Source organism: Eptesicus fuscus, chromosome 17 (assembly GCF_027574615.1).
Source record: "Eptesicus fuscus isolate TK198812 chromosome 17, DD_ASM_mEF_20220401, whole genome shotgun sequence".
In the NCBI taxonomy this organism is placed as follows: domain Eukaryota; kingdom Metazoa; phylum Chordata; class Mammalia; order Chiroptera; family Vespertilionidae; genus Eptesicus; species Eptesicus fuscus.
This window is the reverse complement of record NC_072489.1, coordinates 43,395,701-43,422,766: the sequence shown is the minus strand read 5'-3', so window position 1 is coordinate 43,422,766 and position 27,066 is coordinate 43,395,701. Positions and strand designations below refer to the sequence as shown.

General features: G+C 38.1%; 1 protein-coding gene across 5 annotated transcripts in view; it reads right to left on the bottom strand.

The window, feature by feature from the left end:
* Positions 1-27,066, bottom strand: part of BTRC (beta-transducin repeat containing E3 ubiquitin protein ligase) — a 164,282-nt gene that overhangs the window by 100,922 nt on the left and 36,294 nt on the right. For 2 of the 5 annotated variants that reach the window (XM_054728657.1, XM_054728658.1), the window contains exons 1-2: positions 16,052-16,135; positions 14,614-14,721 (exon numbers count right to left, since the gene is read on the bottom strand). The exons of 1 other annotated variant lie outside the window; for it this stretch is intronic. In XM_054728657.1, the coding sequence (XP_054584632.1) occupies positions 14,614-14,721; positions 16,052-16,120 (177 nt within the window). In that variant the 5' untranslated portion in view covers positions 16,121-16,135. Of the gene's footprint in view, positions 1-479; positions 532-14,613; positions 14,722-16,051; positions 16,136-27,066 lie in introns of those variants that run through there. 2 more of the 5 variants (XM_054728656.1, XM_054728659.1) reach the window with 2 other exon arrangements.

The window sequence follows — 27,066 nt, the reverse complement described above, 5'->3', positions numbered from 1 at the left end:
AATACAAACATAACGGTTCTTCCATGTATAATAATAAAAGTGTAATATGCTAATTAGACCAGATGTCCTTCTGGACAAAGCCACGGCGGGAGTGAGGCAGAGGCGGCCTCTGAGCGGGTGGGGGCCGAGCCCCTTGCACGAATTTTGTGCATCGGACCTCTAGTATTTACCTATTCATCAAATTTACTACAAATACAAATTTTTCACATTTTATAAAAAGTTATTTTCTTGCCAAAATTTTTAGTCTTTCATAACGAACCACTTGCCAAAGACATTGGGTAATTAGAGAAATAAATAACATGGCTGTTTATTTGACGGCAATACTGCATATAGTAGGCTATCAGTCTAACAAACTATGTCACTCATCTTTACCTACCACTGCCTTCCTAATTTCCTGTCTCCACAAAAACAGACCAGAACCTAAGCTGATTCTTCCTTACAATATGGTGTTCTATAAACTCCAATAACAATGTACTAACCCAATGTTGGTCTCCTTTTGCCCACACCTCACAGCTTGCATTTATGTTCCAGTGTTAAGTTTATTTGGCTCCATCAGCACCACTTCTCTTTAACATTGTCCCTTTTCATGCATTAAGGCAACTACTTCCAGCCCTATCAATGAAAGCAGACAAATGGGGGAGAAAGGAATGAACTGCAAACACCTCAAACAAGAAAGGTTGCTTAAAAAACCAAGTGTCACACTCTGACAGTTCAATATTTCATAGCCAATACAAGGAATGTGCAACGACACTGCAACTTTAAATCTTTTCCTCTATGTCAGTCTCTCTTTCTCTCATTGTAATGCCAAAGGGAACAGCAATCAGAGTAGAGATGTTCAACGTGATAGAGGTCAGGACACCATCGGATCAACGTACCAGAAACACGACCTTGTTTATTTTTTTTCCACAGTATTATTGTTTACAGGGTGCTTTGCTCGTGTACCTTGTGGTTCTTAGCTAAAAGATGAAATTACAGCCCAGGATGAAGCACTCAGGCACACATCCAATTTGTGTTTCCATCTCAGAAAACAAAAAGCTTCTAAGGCCCTCAGGCTGCCATTCAAACTTGGAGGCTGACATTTTTAACAGCATGAACCAGAGACTGGCAGAGAGAATGATCTAATGCATTTCTGACTTGTCAATCAAAGATCTCACCTCTGCTGTCTTGTAAACAGTTGGGGGCCATCTAACTACATTCATAAACCTAGGGAGAGCTTACTGCCAGCTGGGATGCTGGAGCCACATGCTCTGGCTTCTATTCACCAAAATCGTGATTCAGTTTTATAATCTCACTGTAAATAGTCCATAGGCACGTTTCCAGGACTACTGGAATAGAACCAGAGTAGGGAATACAAAAGAGATTTTGGTCAAATATGGCGTTATTTTCAAGCTGTTGGAATCCTGTACCCATTTTATCCTCATTTTACCAATTCCTCCCAAAGGATTGCACTATGCTGCAAATGAAATGCTAAAAAATTAATGGCCTGCCAATTTAAAAATCTGGGAGAAATATACTAATATTTTACTAGAAATTTCCCTTATGTTTTATTACTGGGGGCGGGGGGGAGAGGGCGGGGGAGAGACAGACAGGCACTCCTCAAAACACAGTTCATACCAAGCATAGAAACTACAATGAACAATAGCAACTATATTTTAGTAAAACTAATCATGCACTTTCTTTCAAATATAAAACTTCCCATGCTCATATACAAAAGCTCTGTATTTACTAGTTTGAAATAGTACAATATATATTTGTGTGTGTGTTTTTAACATGAAAACAAAATGAGCACTTATCCCTCTCTTCTTTCCTTTCTGTTTATGACCTTTAACACACACACACACACACACACACACACACACACACACACACTCCAATCAGGCTAAGACTTGAACTTTTTGCTAAAGAACATAAATGAAAATGAATATAGTCTTTTTAATGTCAATTTTACAGGGCACAGAATTCCAATTTAATTCATACCAAGCTACAGATACTAGGTTTGCAACAAAGGTCTCGAGGATTTAAATGGTACACCTGAGAACTTTAAAAAGCAGATGACAGATAACCCAGCAGGGGAAAGACACACTGCAAAATCCTGTTTCATGATGATGTACTACATCCTAGGCCCAAATATCTATTTCAAAATATAATAGACTTGGTCTCCAGAGGACTGGAACAGAGAATATAGAAAAGCTCAAAGCTACTCAACATCACTCTCAGGGAAAAAAAACTAAACTCATGGGTATCACCTCCCAATAGTAAAGTATTACAATTCGTAGAGGCCTATGTAGCTAAACAAGAGATTCTTCGTCCCCGTCTGCCCCATAGTGAGGTCGTTGTAAATAACCTGGGTTTTCTCTTCATGAAAAATGAACCAAAAGAGTTTCCTTAGTGCTGCCTATCTATCAAGATTCCAAATCTTGATAGTCCATATAAAATACCAAGTCTAGAAACTAAAAAAAGGAAGGACAGCAACATAATAAAACACCACCACATAAAGCACAACAATAGTGAAAGAGGGTACAAATGGCGGTAGTAGTCCCAAAACAACCAAAGTGGGTGATTCCTGAATAGCACAGAAAGAACTCCTTTGGTACTTTGGCACCTACTCAGTCCCAAGATGGCAATGACAAGAAGGTAATCATGGACTATAAAGAGACTGATATGTACCTATCCAGAAAATACAGGTGCATCTTAACTGCCCACAGCAAGAATTTATCTGGTAAGGGTAGTGCATCCCATCACGCTTAGAGTTTTCATCAATTCCATTCTTCCAGTCTGTGCTTCTTACACTGGGGCAACTCTAGACCTCCTGGGATAGTTGTACTCTCTTCCTTCTGCCATTAGTGATCATGTTGAAGTTAGGGCAATTAGGAAAATCCAATATTATTCAACATAAACAAAAGCAATAAGTATTTGCAGTGTGAAGAGTTTAATTTCTCAGATTCATCAGGAAAAATACAAAAAAAATTGAGGATATCTGATAATCTCACAATAAGATGATTTGCTTACTCTATAAACATTAAACAATGTTGCACATTAACCCTATAAACATTACCTACATCACAGACATGTCAAAATAGTCAGCAATAGAGGGATCTATTATTACAAAACTCAAGAAATAAAGATTATTTAAATAACCAAATAGGCATCTTGGAACACAAATAATTATGTCATTTCTCCAAGACAGACTACTGTCTTTCCAGGATAATGCAGTAAACTCAGGTCATCTCTACTTTTCTTGTTGAAATGTATATAAAAGTTGAAAAGCTACAAGCTGCACAATAAATTTCAATGTTAGTTGATACATTTAAAAATCCAGCCCAACTGGTGTGGCTCAGTAGTTGAGCTTCGACCTATGAACCAACCAGGAGGTCATAGTTCAATTCCGGTCAGGGCACATGCTCAGGTTGCAGGCTCGATCCCCAATGTGGGGTGTGCAGGAGGCAGCCGATCCATGATTCTCTCATCACTGATGTTTCTATTTCTCTCTCCCTCTCCCTTCCGCTCTGAAATCAATTAAAAAATTATTTTTAAAAGTCCATAATTATATTTTCTCTTTAAGAAGCAATCTTCAATAATGTATTTCCAAAATTTTGTAAAAGTACTTTAATTTTGTACCTAATCAAGACTAAAGGGTCACTTTCAGTGTGCCTAAAGATTTCCTTCTTTTCTCTACACTGTTATCACTACTATCATCATTTTAATTTTCCCAGTATCTATTCTTTTATGGAATAAGGGTAAAATGCAATAAAATAGTCAAATAATTGCACAAATGTACACTGCTGTGAAGATAAAGAGGTTGACATCATTGAAACTGAGCTGAACTGTTAGCTGGCTTGCAGTGCCACTATTTTAATAGCTTGAAATGTGCATTTGTTCATCAACAAGAGTCCAAATTCAGCATATAAAATCCAATTCACAGGGGATCATCATGGTGTGAGTTGCATGTAAGCCAAATGTATAAAATTTGAAGACTGTCCGTAAAATCAGACTCAGCATGTTTTCCTTTTTTCCATGTAAATGTGTGGATTTTTGAATAATTGTTTAAGTATGACTTTTTCTGAATACAGAACATTTTTGTGTATGTATATGCAGGTACTATCAACAATCCAATGTTTTCTCTCCTCCCATCCCACATATGTTAGTTGATGATTTAATTCAAATTATCTAAGTCCATTAATTCATTTACTCAGCAAGAATTCATAAAGCACACACTCTGTATCAAGCACTGTACTTTTTTAAAAATATATATATTTTATTAATTTTTTACAGAGAGGAAGAGAGAGGGATAGAGAGTTAGAAACATTGATCAGCTGCCTCTTGCACACCCCCTACTGGGGATGTGCCCGCAACCAAGGTACATGCCCTTGACCGGAATCGAACCTAGGACCCTTGAGTCCGCAGGCTGACGCTCTATCCACTGAGCCAAACCGGTTTCGGCTCAAGCACTGTACTTGACACTGGAAATATAAAGTGACCAAAATATAATCCTACTCTCAAGGAACTCACAGTCTGGGGAATGATTAGAATAGCTATCAGTGCTATTACAAAGGTATCCATTACATGTCCTGAGTACAGATTCTCTGACTAGGTTAAGAAGGAAAGGGAAAAGATCAGTGAGGGCTTTTATTCTCAAGGTAAAACAATTTGAGCTGAATCATGGAGATAATTAGAATTAGCCAAATAGATAAAGTTGGGAGGCAGAATGTGGGGGAGGATAGATGTTTTTAGTAGGGTTTTCCAACTAGGGAGAACAGGATATGCAAAGACACAGATGTATGAGAGAACACAACACCTTAGGAGAACTGGTGTTGAAATGGCTAAGAACTACATTAGAGGGGAATGGTAGTAAACCACTCAATTACTATACCAAGTTCAAACTTTATCCAAATTACAAACGTATGAGCAACTAGCCATGAGATAAAGAGTGACCAAATCAATGTAACCACCAGTAAATGAATTTGGACAAGAATATGGTATTTGGTAGTCCTCCCTTATTCGAGGAGGATATGTTCCAAGATCCCAGTGGATGTCTGAAACTGCAGATAGTGCTGAACCCTATATATACTATATTTTTCCTATACATATATAACTGAGATAAAGTTTAATTTATGTTAGGATCAGTAAGAGATTAACAATGACTAATAATAAAATTGAAAAATTATAATAATACTAGAGGCCCAGTGCAAGAATTTGTGCAAGGTGGGGTCCCTCTGGGTGGCCTGCAGGGATCGGGCCGAAACCCGCAGTCCAGTCCAACACCGCCTGCTGCTCCTGCTCATCCCAGCCCCAATGTGCCTGCGGCGGGCTCATGCCCAATCAGTCCCAATCAGGAGAAGCTCGCACTGCCACAGCAGTGCTCACCAGCCATTAGCCCTGCGTCTGGCACCCTCCCAAGGGGGGTGGCCTATGAGATCAGGCTGAAACCGGCTGTCTGACATCCCCCGAGGGGTCCCAGATTACAAGAGGGCACAGGTCAGTGCACGATCAGGCTGGGAAAGGACCACGGAAGGGCTCCAGGGCGTGTCCGGCCCATCTCGCTCAGTCCCGATTGGCCAGACCCCAGCAGCAAGCTAACCTACCAGTCGGAGCATCTGCCCTTGGTAGTCAGCGCATGTCATAGCGAATGGTCAACCAGTTGACTGTCTGCCCCTTGGTGGTCAGTGTACATCATAGTGAGTGGTTGAGCAGCCTTAGCATATTAGCATATTATGCTTTGATTGGTTGTTCGGTTGTTCTGCCATTTGGTCTATTTGCATATTACCCTTTTATTATATAGGAATACTGTAATAAAAGTTATGTGAATATGGCACCTCTCTCAAAATACCTGGAGTTTTCCACTTAATATTTTCAGACTACAGTTAACTGTGGGTAACTGAAACCACAGAAAGTGAAACCAAAGACAAGGGAGGACTACTGTAATTGAAATTCAAAAAGTATCAGTATCAATAAAACGGTAATGCCTAGAAGGACATTTAAATTATTTCCTTTCTTCTTTCTATGTCTCTGTATTTTCTACAATATTAAATGTTTAATTTTTATATTTTATAAGAAAATGATAATACTAAAAATATATTTAAATAAACTATACTTATCTGGGTATGTCTCTGTGTGTACATGCATGCATGGATGGATAAGTAATTCCAAATTGAAGGACACTAACATATTGATAATTACCTTAAAGTGAAAGGATTATGGGTGATACTTTCTTATTTATTTACCAAATAATTTACATATTTCATAATAAACAATTTGTTTTATACCCAGGAGAAAATGTGGGGTTTTTTCCCCCTCCCAAAACAAAAAACATTTTGCTTTGTCACTATATTCAAACTCCTAATGTAAAGGGTGTAGGTAGGATAAATATAGGTCAAATGTCAACATATGTACAAAAAAGAACTGAAGTTTTACACAGAAATTGTGCTACACTGTGATTATCTATATACCTTATATATATAAAAGGCTAATATGGAAAGTGTCCCCTCAGGAGTTTGACAGGGAGACCAGGAGTTCGATCGCTTGTTATGATGTGCGCTGACCACCAGGGGGCGGCACAGAATGAAGGAAGGCCCCGGCCCTGATCAACCCTGATTGCCAGCCAGGCCTAGGGACCCTACCCGTGCACAAATTTCATGCACCGGGCCTCTAGTTTATATACAACAGGGAGACTCACACTCATCAGCTATCTCATTTTTGTCATGGGATAATTTTTCTTATGGTTTTTTTATAATAAGATTTACATGTTAATTTATACTCAATTTGATCATTCATATTTCCCTAAAACCTCCAATATATGGTGAAGTCTTATGTACATACATACATAGATTCTGAATAATGCTTAATTCTCCCAGTATTATTGTATTTAACATTTTACTTAGTAGATGGTAAGATTTAGTAGACTTCTAAATGTTCTTGAACAATAAAATACATTATGTCTCCTGACATCTACCTTCAGCAACTTTAACTTTGACAAGGGACTCTAGCTAATGTTAAAATATTATATGGTACATTTAGCTCAAGATTTCCCTAAAAGGACTAGCTATTCTTGACACATAAAATATATTAAGGTCATATAAATCTACTTTTCTTTAAAAAAAAAATTTTTTTTTTAAATTTCTTTCAGAGAGGAAGGAAGAGAGAGAGAAAGACAGAAACATCAATGATGAGAATCATAGACTGGCTGCCTCCCTACACACCCCCTACTGGTGATCAAGCCCACAACCCCAAGCATATGCCCTGACTGGGAATTGAGCCCTGACCTCAACTACTGAGTCACTCCTGCTAGGCTACTTATCTTCTTATTGTTAGAATTTCTCTTTCCTTTCAATGTGTATAGAAAATAAAGGATCTTAATTACTCTATTTTTAAGCACTTTCTCTCTACTGATCATTGTCATTTAATATTATAGATTATAAGATCACCATTTGCTAAGGATGAGCAAGTGATTCCACAAAATACATCTACTGTTAATCAACAGACATCCTCTTAACCACCCATATACTTTACAGGACAAACCAATGCAATGATGAAAATGAAAATATGTATAAACTAAACATGTCCTCATTAAATCTACTTAAACAATATTTTCAGCATCTTCTGTCACTAGTTTAAAGTGTGTGGGATAAAATAATAATCAGTTAAACTGTCTCAATGTTGACATTTCCATCTGAGTAACTGAGCATAATCCAACAAATTCAACAGCTCCATGGCACTTCCTTTTCTACTGCCATAAAATTTTGACTTCATAAGATGCTTCAAACTTCCTAAAAGAATGATATTATTTCAAGGGGGGGGGGGGAATGTCATGAAACTATTACTAAATCACTTCCTTAAACATATTTGGCAATACTGGTAAATGAATATTCCTACTGGGGCACCTCCTTGACTGTCTTTTATTTTTAATAATATATTTTTATTGATTTCAGAGAGGAAGAAGAAGAGGAAGAGAGAGAAACATCAATGATGAGAGATAATCATTGATTGGCTAGCTCCTGCACACCCCCCACTGGGGATTGAGCCTGCAATCTGGGACGCTCAACCACTAAGCCATACCAGTTTGGCCTTAACTGTCTCTTTAAAAGTTAAAAGTACAGCCCGGAGGGCAAGGCTCAGTGGTTGAGTGTGGACCCATGAACCAGGAAGTCACAGTTCAATTCCTGGTCATGGCATGTGCCTGGTTTGTGGGCTTGATCCCTAGTGTGGGGCGTGCAGGAGACAGCCGATCAGTGATTATCTCTCATCAGTGTTTCTCTCTCTCTCTCTCCCTCTCCCTTTCCCTCTCTGAAATCAATAAAAATACATTTAAAATAAAGAAAGAAAGAAAAAAAAATTAACTCTGACCCAGCAATTCCACTCTTAGGTATTTACCCAAGAGAAATAAAAACACATGTCCACAAAAAGACTTGTATAAAGTAGCTTCTTTCCATAGTAGACAAAAAAATGGAAATAATCCAAATATCTATGAATAGATGGAGATAAACAAATTGTGATATATTAATGGGAGATATTCAGCACTAGAAAGGGATTACTAAAAAACACTGCAAAATGGATAAATCTAAAAAACATTATGTTGAGCAAAAGAATACAGACAAAAAAGAATGTGTACTATATGAGTGCATATATGTGAAGTTCAAGAACAGGCAAAATTAATCTTTGTTGACAAATCAGAACAGTATTTGCATATGCGGGTGGGTAGCCATTGGATGGAGGTACAAAGGAACTTTCTCAATTATGGAAATGTCCTTTATCTTGAGAATGAGATTACACAAATGTATGCATATGTCAAACTCATCCAAAGTACACTTAGGATCTGTGTACTTCACTGTATATAAATTTTACATACACAAAAATCTAATCCTATATAATAAAGAGCTAACATACTAATTAGACCAAACAGCAGAACGACCATCCGGAGGACCTTCCAGACGAAGCCAGAGCTGCGAGGGCTGAGGCAGCCAGGGCTGCGAGGGCTGAGCCCCTTGCACGAATTTTGTGCATCGGGCCTCTAGTAATAAAATAAAACCCAAACCAGAAGGATGCAATTCTACTAAGATTGTTATAGTTCTAGCAGTGGGAACAGGAAAGACTAGATTTAAATTCTGTATCTGCCATTAACCAACCAGCAGTATTGAGCACCTGAGCACACTGAACCTAACATAGAACAAATTTTGGAATAATAGAATAAAAATATCATGTATGCCTATTTCTTCCATTTTTGCTACATACACATAATGGATCTCTCTGAAGATAAGAAAAGAAAACTAAACATTCATACTTATAGTAATGTTGGGAAAAGCAAAATTTTTCATCAATACCTGAGCCAAGAATAGGCTTCCCTGTGATACAGAATTCCACTGTAAGGAATGAAAAATGTAAGATTTTATTTAATAGGATACTGTTTTATACTAAGATGAAAAACAGTATTTGCTGGAAGCTTCCAAATCTAGTCTTCTGTACATTCTTTCTAATAATATAAAACCCAATAATCTGCCAGGCATTATTCTAAGGACTTAATATAAATCAACTAATTTAATTCTAACAACAATTCTATAAGAGATCCTATTATCATCCCCAATGTAATTAAAAGGAAACTGGTGCATAGAGAGTTCAAGTACTTGCCCAGGGTCATACCTAGATAGAGACAGGCTCAAACCTCAAGCAGTCTGGTACCAGGGCCCATGCTCTTAACCACTGTACCAAACCCTGGCCTCTGGGCTTCTTTTCTAAGATATTTCTTAAGTATCTCTTTTCTGTCTGTACCACACAATCTCACTCTTGCAATATAATTCAAGGACCATACACTCAAATATATTCCTGAATTTTCCAGTAAAATCTCTAAGTCAACCTTTCTTCAAATATATTCTAGAAGTAGCATCTTATAAGAGGATTCAACAAATTTTTTAAAATATACATTTGTTGACTTTTGATTAAAACCAGAGACAACCCTGACAGTGACAGTGAATTTGTTCAGAATTCTTAGATTCAAGATTGCTTTAGACCACATGAACTTTTGGATTTTTCTTGATATCTTGGTTCTAAGACAGATGATGTTAACTTGTATAATTTTTAATTGCATACATAATCTTTACCATTTACCTAGTAGAGTTAAAACCATCAGCATTTATTGAGTCCAAACTACTAAAAGAGTATGGTGGAGGTCAATGGATAAGTGTAAGAATTCTGCTTTCAAGGCATTTTCTATTTCTAGCACAACATTTCTCATTATTACACTAGGAATGTATTAATTATCTAGGGTCTACTGAATTCCCATTCCACATCCCAGGGTCGGAAGAGGTATCGGGTGGCAACATAGTAGAGTCTCACTGTGGTTTTAATTTGCATTTCCTTGATGACTAAAAATATTGAGCATCTTTTCATATGCTTATTTGCCATTTGTATATCTTTTTGGTAATATATCCATTCAAATTTTTTGCTAATTAATTACCCATTATTTTATTGGGTAGTTTATCTTACTACTGTATTGTAAGAGTTCTTTATATACATATTCTGAACAAGTCTTTTTATCAGAAATGTGTTTTACAAATGTTTTCTCCCAGTCAGTGCCTTACCTGTTTGTCTTCTAAACAGTGTCTTTTGAAAAGCAGAGGTTTTAAATTGTGTTAAGTCCAATTTACCATTGATTTCTTTAAGGCTTATGTTTTTTGTGTTTTATCAAAAAAATCTTTTGCCTAACCCAAAGCCACAATGATTATTTCCCCTCCCTCATTTTCTTCTGTTAGTTTTATAATCTTAGCTCATATTTAGGTCTATGATCTAATCTATGGTATAGTGTAACAGTTGAGGGTCATTATTTTGCACTTAGGTGACCAATTGTTCCAGCATGATTTGCTGAGAAGACTGAGACCAATTCATTTTAATATAACAGAATATAAGTTCAGCCAGACAATTTCAGATTTTATACTGCAACTAATCATTTAGCAATTACAACTACCTGAAAAGGTATTAAAATACCTCTCCCTTTTGTGTGAGGCTAGATTTTCTTCATATATTTCAACCAAGACACTACATCACAACCGACTGAATGCAGAAGCAGAAATGAGAATCCAGCTATCTTTTATTAATCTAGACATTAAAGAGATTTATAAATAGCATTGTAATACAATGCATCTTAATTAATGTTTTAAAAAGTTATTTTTATAAAAATATTTTATTTGAATATATAATGGGTTTATTATAGCTATTTTTAATAAATTAATAAATTAATATTTAATTTTTTTCTCAGTTGTAATTTTGAGCATAGTAGCTATCAATAGATATAAGCAACATAGACAAAAGCACTTGGGGTCCTCAATAATTTTAAGAATGCAAGTAATGCATCTAAATGCCTATAGGCCAAACTTGTGTTTAAATCCTTTCAACAACTCACTACTCTTCTTAGCATCAAGACAAATCCTGCATGATCAAGATTCTCCATTCTCCTAATTCTCTGATACAACAGTCTTTTTTCAGTTGTCTTTAAATATACCAACTTCCATCAGTTCTCAGGGCCTTTGCACTGCCTCTTCCTTAGACTGAAATGTTCCCCCCTTGTCCCCTTTCCCTAATTAATTCCTTGTCAAACATTGATTACCTGAACATCCTTATACCCACCCTCAGATTAAATCAGGTTCCTCTTTTATATATTCCATGGCTTCCTGCATATTTCCTTCATAGATTTATCACTTTGGGAGATTAGTTTTAGGATTATGTGATTTAATAGCTCTCTCGTAGTAAAATCCTATATAATAAAAGCCTAATATGCTAAGTGCCCAGTCATCCGTTAAACCAATCAAAGTGTAATATGCTAATGATATGCTAAGGCCACTCAACCACACGCTATGACATGCACTGACCACCAGGAGCAGACAGTCAACAGGTGGACCAGTCGCTATGATGTGCATTGACCACCAAGGGGCAGACACTCCGACTGGTAGGTTAGCTTGCTACTGGGGTCCAGCTGATTGGGACTGAGGGAGATGGGCCGGACACACCCTGGAGCCCTCCTGCAGTCCCTCCCTGGCTGGCCAACTTCCCACGTCCCTCCCTGGCCCCAATCATGTACCGGTGGGATCCCTCGACCTGGCCTGCCCCCTCTTGCAATTCAGGACTCCTTGGGGGATGTTGGAGAGCTGGTTTCGACCCAATCTCGCACGCCAGGCCAAGGGACTCCATTGGTGCACAAATTCGTGCACCGGGCCTCTAGTATAAATATAATAATCCTATATACCAGTGATGGGCAACCTTTTGAGCTTGGTGTGACAAACTTCGCTAAAAAACTGAGCATAACTCGGGTAGTGTGTCACTTTGAGGAAAAAACATCATTTTGCAAATGTTTCATCCTCAGGAGCAGCAAATGTTTCATCCTCGGCATGTGGCCGCCTCAGCGGCCGCGTGTCACCAGAAATGGCTACGCGTATCAGTGCTGACACGCATGTCATAGGTTCGCCATCACTGCTATATACAAAACTACTAAATAAAATTTTGCCTATGTGTTGCAGTATTTTTCCAAGATCAATAGTTATCATCAGGTCGTCAAAGTAGTCCCTAACCTATGTGTAGTGGAAAATTACCCTTATCCAAAGAGAGTTCTGGCCTTTGACCTTGGCTACTGGAAGGTGGTATCTAGGCCCCTGGAACTTCTTACCTAAAAGGAGTGTTTTTTCTTGCCTGAGGCCTTTGGCCATTGGACATATGTGATTCATGATGGGGGCTTTGTGCCACACTTTAGCAGTTCCAATCCTGTGAGGAAATGGAGACTAAAAGCATTAGTATGATTGACAGGAGGGGCTAAAGACTAAAGGTCAGTATGTGGGCAGTTTGTAATTGAATCCGAATAAAAACTCTGAACACCAAAGGCTTGGGTGAGTTTCCTTGGTTGACAACATCCTATGTATTGTCACATAATGTGGCCTGAAAGCAGTAATGCCATCCACAACTCCATGGGGAGAGGATGACAGAAAGTTCTACATTTGGACCACTCCAGATTTTGCCTATATATTTCCTCTTTTGGCTAATTTTAACCTGTATCTTCTTCCTGTAATAAGACGTAAATATAATAGTTTTCAGTGAGTTCCGTGAGTGTTTTCTGGTGAATTGTCAAACCTGAGGGTGGTAGTGGGAGCTCCTAACCCTGAAACTGGTGTCTCAAGTGAGGGCAGTCTTTTAGGAACTATTCTTGCAGACAGCAGTTTGGTTAAACTCATTGCAACCCCCCCGGCCCCCCCCCCCAAAAGATTAAAAACCAATAAACTAAAGTTTCTTGAGAGCAGAAACTTTATTAATATAATACAATGTAAAAAATATAAGATATTTGAAACAATTGATATTATCAGGATATCAATATTCTGTAACAATAGCAATAATGCTAATGATGATGTTAAAAACAGCAACCATTTATTGCATATCCTTACTATAGTCTTCATTTACAGATGAGGAACATGAGGATTAAATGACTTCTCAAGACCATATCACTAGTGACAGACAGTATGCAAGCCCTGATTTAACTAATTTTAAAGCCTATATACTTTACTATATTACTATACTCAAAAGACAAGCAAAGGAACTTTAATATTATATTTTGCAAAGGACAATTAGAAATATATAGCATTATCATCACTAAAATAGTATCATTAAAGACTAGCAACTGTTAGCACTGTTCAGGAGTGTGGAATACTTAAGTTCCCCTCTTTTAACTAAGACTTAGTTATAAGCATTCTGATACTTACTTAAGCATATCTTTGAAATTCTTCTACATAAAATATAAGCTACATAGGTTAAAAACAAATAAAAACACTAATTGGTTGTGTATCAAATGCTAAACACAAATTCCAAATACCTGAGGTGGATAGATAACACTTCTGCCAAGAAAACCGCCAAATATGGTATGTTAACCTGTAAACAAAGGGGCACCAAGCTCTTCTATTTTCCTCTACAAATTTTCCCACTCCCTTTCTCTATGGTTCTCTCTCACGTCCTAGAAATGTCTCAATGGCCTCTAAGAAAGGCTGAAGAGAACTAGAATCTGTTGGTCCGTGCAAGATCAGTTTGACTGTCTCAAGCTGAATACTGTACTCAAAAGTCTTAAAGGCCTTTCTACCTTGAAACTAGACCTGCTAAAATATAAGCAAACACAGTTCTTATAAAAAAAAAGTATACATATATTTATAGTAGTATAGTAACTAGGAGACACTCTGACAGAGCACTGTATATTTTTGATAATCATAAAAAGGTATTTGAGCAACTGGCTATAAGTGATTTATTATATTACTTATCTTTATGTAGGTCCAGAGCAAACATTACATATCAAATGCTATTTGTTGAGATTACTTTAAAATTCACTATCATACTTCTGCTAGATATGAAAACCAATAGTGAAAAGTTGTGCTATGTCAACTTTGACAAATCAATCATGATAATAAAAATGTCTTAAGAGTGGATCAATCTGGATCTACATTAGAAATTAATCATTAAAGAGTACCGAGTGACGTGAAATAAAGACAATATGAAGGAGAAAAGGTGAACATAAGTAAAGCAAGGAAAAGAAGGAGAGACACACTCATGAATTAGACACACACACTGAAGCCCGCCAATAACCCACAGAGACAGAGAAAGTACCTGGAAAGCTGTGAGTGCGCCAGTCCCTGGGTTATACAGGCATCGCAGCGAAGGCATGCTGTCCGCCAGGCTGGAACAGCCCAGCCACAGAGACCTGGGCATAGAGCACTGCAGAGAGAGGACAACTATGAGATGGGACAGTATGAGACAGGATGGTACAGATTACAGGAATTTTCAAGGCTTGGCTGAATGCAATATTCCAGTTGTAGCTGCCCTTTATGATAGAAACATCTTCAAGAAAATACTACTTATTAGTTCTAACCCCCAAAGAGAGACTCAAAAGGAGCACTAATTGCCAAAAAGCAAGGGGAGAAAGGTTATAGGTCAAAAACAAAATATGTAGTAAAACTTTTTGTCTCTGCTCTTCTCTGTATAAGTGTAAAGGAAATCCAATTCTTAACCTAATTAATCAATTCTTTTCCTCTATGCATCTCAACTCATCTCCCATAAATTCATCACAGGGTGAAATCTTGTGCAGACTAAGCAAAAAAAGAAATAGTTCATGTTAGCATTTCAATATTAGGAATGGTAAATTAGAAAACAAAATACCAAGGAAAATTAAAGTGCTTTACTTTTAGAAGAAAATGTATTATCCTCCAGCTTTGACAGCAACTCTGTAGAGTTTGCATATGTTTTATGTATCTTGTTAATCTGCTATTCATTAACCAAAATGCATAGTTACCATAGCAGTTGCCTCTTCATCTTTCCAGATAGATTAAAAGGGGGGGGGGGGGGGGGGGGAGGGCAAAAAACAACCCAAACAGAAGGGAATACAGCAGCAAAGAAAGAAGGAGGAAGAAAGAGAGAGAAAAAACGAAAAAGAGAACCCCAAATGCTGCTGGTAGTAAAACCTTCTAAGCAAAACTGTGTGTGTGAAAGTAAATATACATATAGTGTATTTAGTATCGAAATAAGATAGAAATTATGATTTCTAGTAATATTAATGAAACAGTGTTATTGTTATTGCTCCTATAGCTTTACAAAACACATTATTTTTTAGAAGTTTAATATTCTTCAATTTTCTCTAAAAGTATCCCAGGCTGAAGTTTTGTTCATCAACTTGGGTACTATTACAGTCTAGTAATCCTAAAAAATTTAAATACCCAATAATAGCACATATAAAAACAGGAATACATATTTTAAAATACAGCAGTTGATGCACATAATACTAACCTTTATAAGTTTGGAAATATTAAATATCATTATGGGGCTTTTTTCTTCTTAAAATACTCTAGTTGCAAGAATTAATGTTAGTATTAAAATATAGTATTCATTATTCACACTATCTATAACTGACATAACAATAGTAAGGACACCAAAAAATGATGTGGTCTTTCAGATCATTACTTCCTTATCTTATAATTTAGATGACTGATGCCCAAGTATTTATCCATGATCATGAATTTAGAAAGTAGAGAAGTAGGAACTAGAATCCTACCCTATTGCTTCTTAGTGCAGAACTCTTCCTCCTGACTCCATCCAACCACAGGTCATAAAGTGGAGACATCAGACTTCAAAGAAGGGTATCTGCTAAAGATATCACCAGATAACATACCAACCAAAACAGCTAAACTGCTTTGAACTCCTACAACAATCTCCTAACACTGTTCACTGTTTCCAATGTTTCTTTACCTCAAGCTACAATCCATTTTACAAACAGCACCTAAATAGAATAACTGTGTTCACTTTGTTATTATGTCACTCTGGTCAATAATTCATAAAAGCTCCCTGTATCTATTGTATAAAATCCAAGCACTCTATTAATCTGACCTTTCCCCACTGCCTGTATTAATTCACCTTCTCTGTCCTTCCAATTGGCCTAGCACTCTAATTAACTACCTTGACATTTTTTCAAATCCCTATCTTATCCCCTTACCTTTGACTCGGGAGCATTAAGTTCTTCACTAAAGTAATTTTTGTGAGTAAATAAAATTAAATATTTCTAAGTAATGTTTCAGTCATTTATTCAACAAGTATTTACTGAGCATCTTCCTTGTACTCAGCACTGTTCTAGGCAGAAGGATAGAGCAATGAACAAGAGAGACAAAAATTCTTTATATTAAAGTGACACTCTCGAACCGGAGGAACCAAGATGGCAGCAAAGTTAAACAACTAAACTGCCACCTCGCACAACAATTTCAAAACTACAACTAAAAGACAAAACGTCTACCACCCAGAACCACGGGAAAGCTGGCTGAGTGGAAGATTTACAACTAAGAAGAGAAAGGAGCACAAACGCTGAAAAGCTGAGGTACGGTGGCGCACGAATTGGGCTGGTGACGGGCGACGGGGCGTGCGGCTTTTCTTCAACCCAAAGGGAGACAAGCTCCTGATCACTCTGAAATCCAGTTTCTGGGGACACGCGGGGGACCCAGACACCTACGGGGAGAAGCTGGACTCTCGGCCATCGGGTCAGAAAATGAGAGTGACTTTTTTGCAGAGGTGCGCCCAGCAATCATTGTTTACTGCGCTGGAGCGAGGGACGCAGGGACTTGGAAACGCGGAAAGGCAGAGACGGCTGACGGCAGCCATCGCCGTTTGCCACGCCCTAGCCTAGTGACACCCTGAGACCCTGCCCCGCACATTCTACAAACTCACCCAGGCTCCACACAGAGGCTTGTGCTTATAAATGGCCTGTTCTGCGGCAGCTTAACCAAATTAACTGCAGCTCCAGTCAGACTGCTCCAAAACCGCCCAAGCAAAGAGAAGAAAACTGTAGTTCTTGCTGTAGCTCCTGCTGGGGGTCTCAGACAGTAGCTCACCTGCACCCCATTGGAGATCCAGACACTAGTGTATCTAGTGGTCAGTGTGAGACGACACCAGATTTCAACCACTCTCATAAGGGACACATTCAAGAGGCAAACTCAGTGAGCACCAAAGCCCTACTGGAACAAGTCCTGCCCCATAAATGTGTCTCCAGCACAGCAATTCTTCTGTTATAGACACAGCGGGTCCTCACAGCCAATTGGCTTGGAGGTCAATTCCTCCCAGTGATACCAACAACAATCAAGACTTAACTACAACAAGGCTATACACACAAACCACAAAGGGGTACACCAAGAGTGTCCACCTCAGGTAACTGGGAGGCTGACCCGTTGAACCAATAGGACACCTAGTACACAAAGCTACCCTACCAACTCAGGGAAGCAGCGAAAATGAGGAGGCAAGGAAACAGATCCCAAACGAAAGAAATGGAGGAGAACAAACGAATGGACATAGAGTTCAAAACCACAGTTATAAGGTTTTTCAAGAATTTCATGGAAAAGGCCGATAAATTTAATGAGACCCTCGAGGATATGAAAAAGGACCAACTAGAAATTAAACATACACTGACTGAAATAAAAAATATTATACAGAGACCCAACAGCAGACTAGAGGAATGCAAGAATCAACTCAAAGATTTGGAATACAAAGAGGCAAAGGACACTCCACCAGAGAAGCAAGAAGAGAAGAGAATTCAGAAAGTTGAAGATAGTGTAAGAAGCCTCTGGGACAACTTCAAGCGAACCAACATCAGAATTATGGGGGTGCCAGAAGGAGAGAGAGAGCAAGATGCTGAAAACCTATTTGAAGAAATAATGACAGAAAACTTCCCCCACCTGGTGAAAGAAATAGACTTACAAGTCCAGGAAGCACACAGAACCCCAAACAAAAGGAATCCAAAGAGGACCACACCAAGACACATCATAATTAAAATGCCAAGGGCAAAAGACAAAGAGAGAATCTTACAAGCAGCAAGAGAAAAATAGTTAGTTACCTATAAGGGAGCACCCATACGATTGTCAGCTGATTTCTCAACAGAAACTATGCAGGCCAGAAGGGAGTGGCAAGAATATTCAAAGTGATGAATAGCAAGAACCTACAACCAAGACTACTCTACCCAGCAAAGTTATCATTCAGAATTGAAGGGCAGATAAAGAGCTTCACAGATAAGAAAAAGCTAAAGGAGTTCATCACCACCAAACCAGTATTATATAAAATGCTGAAAGGTATTCTTTAAGAAGAGGAAGAAGAAGAAAAAAGTAAAGAAAAATTATGAACAACAAATACATATCTATCAACAAGTGAATCTAAAAGTCAAGTGAATTTAAAATCTGAGGAACAGAATAAACTGGTGAACATAATAGAATCAGAGGCATAGAATAGGAGTGGACTGATAATTCTCAGGGGGAAAGGGGTGTCTGTGTGGGGGGTACGGGAAGAGACTGGACACAAATCATACACCTATGGATAAGGACAGTGGGGGGTAGGTAGGGGGAGGGTGGGAACCGGGTGGTGGGGAGATATGGGGGGAAAAGGAACAATTGTAATAATCTGAACAATAAAGATTTATTAAATTTAAAAAAAAAATAAAGTGACACTCTCTCAACCTTCAATTCTTTCATATTTAAATTCCTTAATGTAAAAGAAATTTGTTGTTAGTAAGTTTCTCTCATTGTTAATGAGAGACAATATACACATTATTAAGCAATTACTTCTGTGTGTGCTAGATAGAAGAAAGTCTCATTCTGAAGGAGGGACTGAATTTGAGAAAAGAGGAAGAGGGAGAAGATTATACAAAAAGGGAGAATAAAATACAAAAGAAGAAAAGGAAAATAATGAAGTAGGCACTGGAAGGTAACCTGTCACTCCTCCCCATTCTCTTCTCAAGAGGAAGATGGCTCAAACACTTCTAGCCATACTGAAGCCACCTGCATGATCTTCTCTTTTTTATTAAAATATGCATATTTACTTGTATTTGTGAATGTTCCTTTATAAGTTTTTAAGGCATTCATCTTTTAAATGTTTGTCTCCTTCATTTTATATTAGATCCCGTGTTATTTTTGTAGTATGTACTTGCTTAATTATCTGACTTTCCTTGCTGTAACTCATTCTAATATTCTCCTTCATCCAGTCATCTCTATCTTCCATCAAAACTCCTAACTAAGAATCTGAAAGGGCTTATCCCATACCCTTGAACTAAAATTTCAAATTAAAATTATAATTAATAATGAGCCACATATACCCAGGAAAGCCACTAGATATACTGGTGTGATTTCTAAAATAGCATTAACTTGTAAATACCACACAGAGGATACATTCCCGATTATTACAAGACAACTGGTGTGGATATAAAAACTGTACTTGAATATAGTCAAATCTACACATTACCATAAGATTTTATATATTATAGCTCAATTTCATAACCAATTTTCAAATTGGTTTGTATTGTAACAAATTAATCTTACCCCTACTGGTAAATGCTACTTTAAAACATTGAGGAAAAAATATAATTACAAAATTAATGGGATAGGGTATAACTTCTACATCTTTTTTCCTTCTATCTTCACATGTAGGAGCATTTTCTATAGAAGGGAAAAATCAAAGGAAATTTGGTCAATAAGTAACTGAGTGGAAAGGGTTGCCATTGTGGTTACTATTCCTATGTATTTTATATACAAGGTGGGGCAAACATAGGTTTACAGTTGTGAGCACGAGAAACATAGTTTATTCTTGTTTTATTATTATTATTGTTTTCCATATGAATAACTGTAAACCTACATTTGCCCCACCCTATATTTCAGAACCATCCTGATTGGTTAATTTCTGATAAAGATGTAGGTTTGGCTCAGTGGACAGACCGTTGGCCTGTAGACCAAAGGGTCCCAGGTTCAATTCTGGTCAAAGGCACATACCTCAGTTGTGGGGTCCTCCCTGGCCTGGGCCCTAGTCAGGGCACCTGAAGGAGGCAACCAATCGATGTGTTTCTCTCACATAGATGTTTCTCTGTCTTTCCCTCTCTCTTCCACTCTCCCTAAAAATCAATGGAAAAATATCCTCGGTGAGGATTAACCAAAAAAAAAAAAAAAAAAAGTAAAACGTTCTCTGTCCTTCAATTTTAATAAATAATCCCCTTTAAAATACCCAGAAAGTATACACAGTTTTCTACTTAAAATTTGGGCTGAAAAAGTTTGTTTCTCATTGCAAATTATATTTAAACTAGAGGCCCAGTGCATGATTGAATCATGCACGTGTAGGGTCCCCTACACGCTTTCACTTTTGATGCGGGGGAGCTGGGTGCCTGTCTGCTGGTGCACCAGGCCTTTCGGAAGCCTCTGGTGCGGCCTAGGCTTCCGAAAGGCCTGGTGCCGGAGCGGACAGGCACCCAGCTCCCACACTTTCGCTTTCGATCGCGGGGGAGCTGGGTGCCTGTCCGCTGGTGCACCAGGCCTTTCAGAAGCCTCCGGCTCGGTGGAGGCTTCTGAAAGGCCTGGTGCCGGAGCAGACAGGCACCCAGCCACCCTGCTTTTGATGGTCCACAGCGGGACGTGAGCTCGCTGCCCCAGAGACCCCTTGTGTTCCGCAGCACAGCCATGGCGCAGACGCTGAGCTCGCACCGCTGCTGGCGACTCGAGCTCAGCGTCCCGCTGGCCCAATCGGCTACCCCGGCCACCCTGAGTCCCGCCCCCTGCGCCTCCCGCTGGCCCAATCGTGGGCATAGCGGAGTGATGGTAATTTACATATTACCATTTTATTAGGTAGGATTCCTAAGGATTTATAAACCAAAAAAAATTTTTTTAATTAAAAAAAAAAAAGCAGGTTCTAAAGTAAGCTGCAATCCAGCAACTACATTCTCATGTTTAAATATTTAACTTCTATTAACTGTTAAAGAACGTGTGAATTCCTTAAATGTTTCTCCTATGCAATCTCAAAAGTTATCACAAAGTTTGGATCATACATGTAGCCCCCATCCTACACAAATCCAGCTATATACAGCACACACTGGCTTCTTCAGCTCATTTTCCACTTAACTTCACCCCAATTAACTCTCTTTTGCAAAATCAAAGAAAGCTGAAGAATATAATTATGTATTACAACTGACATGTTACCCAACTGAATGAGTTTACCACCTTTTAAAAAGTATACACAGCATTTTTGAAATGGTGGAACTTGTTTTCTACTTCTTGAAAGAATGAGGAGAATGAAATATTGTGACAAAGGTCTTCCAGTGCTTCAAGGAGAATGTAGTATCTAGTGCCCATCAGGTTCAACAGCAGGAATTCATTTTCACAGAGAACACTAAAAACCTTGACTCCTCCCTCTACTTGGCTGCCTGGGGAGAAGGCACAGTTCCTCTGCACTGATAAAGGGCCCTGCAGGCAAAGGGCTGGCCTCAGCATTTACTATATGAAAGCTGAATGACAAAATCTCCTAAATTCAGGTCCCTGTTGGTCAACTTTTAGGAGTAATAGAAGCTATAATAATCAACAATAAAAAGATTGCTGCAGTGAGAGTTTATGTATCCTTAAGCCATGGAATAGAAGAATTCCCTTTTCACTACTATATCAACTAAAAAATTCAGGCCAAGAGAACTACAGTATTCCATAAGCCATGTAATACATTCAGATTTTACCTATACAAATTCAATAATTGCCTCTTAAGAATTCCAATTTAGTTCACTCACTTTAAAAATGAAACTCCTACCTGTCATAGAGGATAATCATAGCTGCACCTTATTGCACAGGTTGTGGTACAATTAAAATCAAGGATCTAAAAATCTCAAGTACAAAAGAAAAAAAAATGTCAAGTGTCATCAGCGGGGTTACCAACAGCAGGGTTCCATGAATGCCACTTGCATTTCAAAATGTTCTGGAAAGGCATTATGAACTGCAGACCATAGAATCAATAAATCCATCAATCAAATTTATTTTTTTTCTTTTCCAAAAAATTGTATTTAATTTATTGGGGTGACATTGGTTAATAAAAACAGGTTTCAGGTGTACAATTCTATAATACATCATCTGTATAGTATCATGTGTTCACTACCCAAAGTCAAGTCTCCTTCCGTCACCATTTACTGCCCCTTTACCCTCTTCTACCGCCCTCAACCACCCTTCATCAATAAAATTTATAGTTCATTACCAGAATGAACACAGATAGAGTACAAAGACAGAACCAAAATTGATCAGGCAAAAAGTGTTCACCAGATATTGTGCTAGAATCTTTAAATACATTATTTCACTTAATCATTACAACCCTGTCAAAGAGTTATTAAAATCTTCACTTTAATGGGAGAATAAACTCAAAATCAGAAAAGTTACAGTGACTAAATGGCAATGGCAGAAATAAGACCCAAATGTGTTAGTCTCTCAAAATCCATAGATTCACCACTACAAAGACCTGTTCTCAAGTAGTTTACACTCTATTTTAAGAAGATAAGTTAACTAACACAAATAATAACTACAAGGAAATGTATTAAACTGTGTTAGTCAAAAGGTGCTATAAAAGTTTAATTAAAATTTTTAATTTTTTGAAAAGTACAGACACAAGGTTTCATTTTATTGTAAGACTTGTTACTGTATACAATTAAATATGTGTTTGCCTCCTTTGCCAGACTGTATTCCTCAGAGATATGAGTCATAGCTTACCTTTTTAAAAATCTCCAGTATCTGGCCATAGTAGATGCTCAATAAATGTGTGCTTAAAGGTAAGAGATCAGTGAGAGCTACATACCACAGAAGAAATAAAAGTATTTTTTGGTTTATAGAACAGTGAGCAAATGGATAAAATAACATTGGTTACTTTACTGTGACTGATCTTACTAGATTGGAAAGTGCATATATTGGATAAAGCTTTCACAAGTCACCATCTTACTCATCTGTCAAACAATCTAATAAGGTAAATAAGATACAGAGAGGTTAAATAAATTACTAAAAGTTGATGGGTAGCTAGCATGTGGGAAAAATGGGATTCAAAGCTAGATACTCTGATAACCTATGATAGTGCCACATAAAAATGACACTTAAAAAGTTAGACATGGCACTGGCCAGTGTAAATCAGTGGTTAGGGCGTTGGCCAGTACATTGAAGGGTCTCGGGTTCGATTCCCGGTCAAGGGCATCAAACATAACTGGATTGCAGGTTTAATCCCTAGACCCGGTTGGGGTGAGTGCAAAAGGCAACCGATGGATGTCTCTCTGTTTCTCCCCCATCCCTTCCACTCTCTAAAAATCAATGGTGAGGATTAAAAACAAAAAACAAACAAACAAAAAAAGGAGCTGTGTCAGCAACAGGAGATGAATTATATAGGACTAAATAGGGGCAGATCAAACACTGAGGATAATGAGAGCAAGGTTTATCATAATCAGAGAAGAGTTACAAATACAGTAAGAAAACTAGAATGAATACCATGCTGCTAAACTAAAACAGAAGATATTGTTGTGAACTCAAAGCTTACTGTATAAATAGAGACAGAAATCTAGGTAAATGATGTACACACATACAAACATCTCTATCGTTAAGAAGACCCTGTAACAAACAGGAACACCGTAATAGCAATGAGTACATTTAATGATTCAAAATCACTCTCCACTAGCAGAGTACCAGAGCTCCTTAGAACAATGGCTGATTCCCGGGCTTAGGCAGGGAAAATGTAAGTTACACTTAGAATACCTTCTTGTGGTACTCAGAGTAATGGAGACATGGCCAACATGAAAGGCTCTCACAGGCTAAATCTGGGACAGATGGAAAATCAAAATAAATAATGATAATAATCTATATATATATATAAAAGGCTAATATGCAAAATGTCCCTGCAGGAGTTCGACCAGGAGTTCTATCACTTGCTATTATGTGAGCTGACCACCAGGGGGTGGTGCAGAACGAAGGAAGGCCCCAGCTGGCAGCTGGGAAAGGGAGGCCCTGGCCAGTAGCTGGAAGGCCCCGATCAGCCCTGATTGCCAGGCAGGCCTAGGGACCCTACCTGTGCCCGAATTTCATGCACTGGACCTCTATAGATTATAACTGTGGCAGGCAAACTCTAACATGAACCCCTCCCATTGATAACCCCACCTCCTGGTATTTATAATCTTTGTGTAATCCCACCCCAGTGCTTATAGGTTCATAAAATTGTAACTTCAATTTTGCTAACAGATTCTATTGCCTTCTTGTCTTGCATATTTTATGATGCAAGTAGTCATATGGGAGAGGTTCTGTGGCAAGGAACTGAGGGTGGCCTTCAGCTGACAGCTAGCTAGGAATTGAGGCTCTCAGTCCAACAGCCCTTGAGAAAAAGGAATTCTGCCCAAAACAATGTAAACTTGGAAGTGAACTTTCCCCAATCAAGCCTTCAAATGAGACCTCAGCCCTAGCCAACACCCTGATTACAGCCTTGTAAGAGATCTTGAAGAAGAGAACACAGGTTAGATATGCCCAGACTTCTGACCCAAAGAAACTGTAAGATAATAATGTGTATTATATGTTATTTTAAGCCACTACATTTGTGGTATTTTGGTATGCAGAAAAAGATAATACAATAAACCACTAGATAAAGTAGATAATCCATCACTCTATTAATGGTATAAAGAATAAACTGAAAGTTAAGTTTGATAAGGAATATGATACCTGAATAGTCTCAAAATATCTCCCCACATAATACTTATTACAAAGGAGAAAACAGTAACTTTATAATGGAAAAATGTGGCTGACATTGTTTTTTCAGATATATTTTTATTGATTTCAGAGGAAGGAAGTGAGACGGGGGGGAGCGATAGAAACATCAATGATGAAAGAGAATCACTGATTGGCTGCCTCCTGCACACTTCTCACTGGAAATTGAGTCCCCAATCCAGGCATGTGCCCTGACTGGGAATCAAACTGACATCCTGATTCATGGGTTGATGCTCAACCACTGAGTCACACCAGCTGGGCCTGGCTGACATCTTAGTCAAATGATCAGCATCACCAATAATGAAACAAATTAAAATAATGTGTCACCTAACAGAATGCAATACAAAAAATACAGCATCACCTCTGTGATACTCCTGCCAAAGATACATAACCTGCATCCAATCATAAGAAAACATCAGAAAAACCCACATTAAAATGCAATCTGCAAAATAACTGGCCTGTAATTCTCAAAAATGTCAATGTCATGAAAGTCAAGGAAAGACTATCCCAGACTGAAGGAGACTAAAGAGACATGACAACTAACTGCAACATGTGACTGTGGACTAGGTCCTTTGCTATAAAGGACCTTTATTAGGATTGCTAGAAAAAGTTGAATGGAGTCTATGGGTTAGTTGGCAGTCGTGTATCTATTAATTTTCTTGTTTTTGATGGTTTTATTGGGTTGTATAGGAGAATGTTCCTGTTTGCACACACAACAAAGAATTTAGGAGTGATATCTCATGCAGTGTCTTACTCCAAATGATTCATGGGGAAAATGTTAACTGCGTTTTATTTGCAACTATTCTGTAAGCTTGAGAATGTTTAAAAATAATATGAAAAATTAATTAATGAAAAAATATATTGGGGTTTTCGATTTTACTATGATGTGATAATTTTTTTTTAATGTTTATTGATTTTAGAGAGAGAAAGGAAGAGAAACATCGATGAGCAAGAATCATTGATCAGTTGCCTCCTGTAGTTGCCTACTGGGGACTGAGCCTGCAACCTGGGCATATGCCCTAACCGGGACCTCTTGGTACATGCGAAGACACTCAACCAACTGAGGCACACCGGCCAGGGTAGATGTAGTAACTGTTATCAGACTAAATTTCATGCAGAAAAAGATAACTATAAAATATGAATAAAATATAGAAACTATTTGAAGGCTAATGCAGCCAAGACTTGAGCAGCCAAAATCCTGACGTTCTATACACAATTTCCCCCTGAGGCATTTGCTGAGACAGGTTTTACATGCAGAGTTGGATGCTGAAAAATAAAGTCTGAAGCATATTTCAGCAATTTCATGGTGCTAAGGAGCCAAAAGTTGGAGCATAGAGCCCATCAAAAATAAGGTGCCCAAGTTAAAAAAAATTTTTTTTAGCCCTCGCAGGTTGCTCAGTGGTTAGAGCATTGGCCCACAGACTAGAGGGTTGCAGGTTCAATTCCAATCAAGGACACGTACCTCTGTTGCAGGCTCAATCCCCGGCCCTAGTCAGAATATATGCAGGAAGCAACTAATGGATGTGTTTCTTTCACATTGATGTTTCTCTTTCTGTGTCTCCCCGCTCCCTTCCACTCTCTCTAAAAAATCAATGGGAAAAATATCCTTGGGTGAGTATTAACAATAACAACAATAAAAAAGAATAGCTTAGAAACAGACCAAGTGAGAATTAGTGAACAGGAAGAAAGGTCAGTAGAATTATGAGGGAGCTATAAGCTCAACAACTCCTTGGACCCACAAAGAGCTGAGGAACTTTTCTGTTCTGACCAGCCAGACTGCAGAAGTCTAATTTAACACTTCAGATATTCAGTAGAAACCCCATAAAGCTCACATTTCACTGGTATGGATATACTACACTAGTATAAAGGTTACACAGTAATCTACCTAGTAAAGCTTAAAATCAATTCATAGCAGCATTAAGTTGATCTGCAAGAAACTTAACTGCTGGCTGAAATAAACAATATTCTTTTAAAAAGATAATAAAATACAAATATTGAATAATGCAACTTTCACAATGTCTAAATC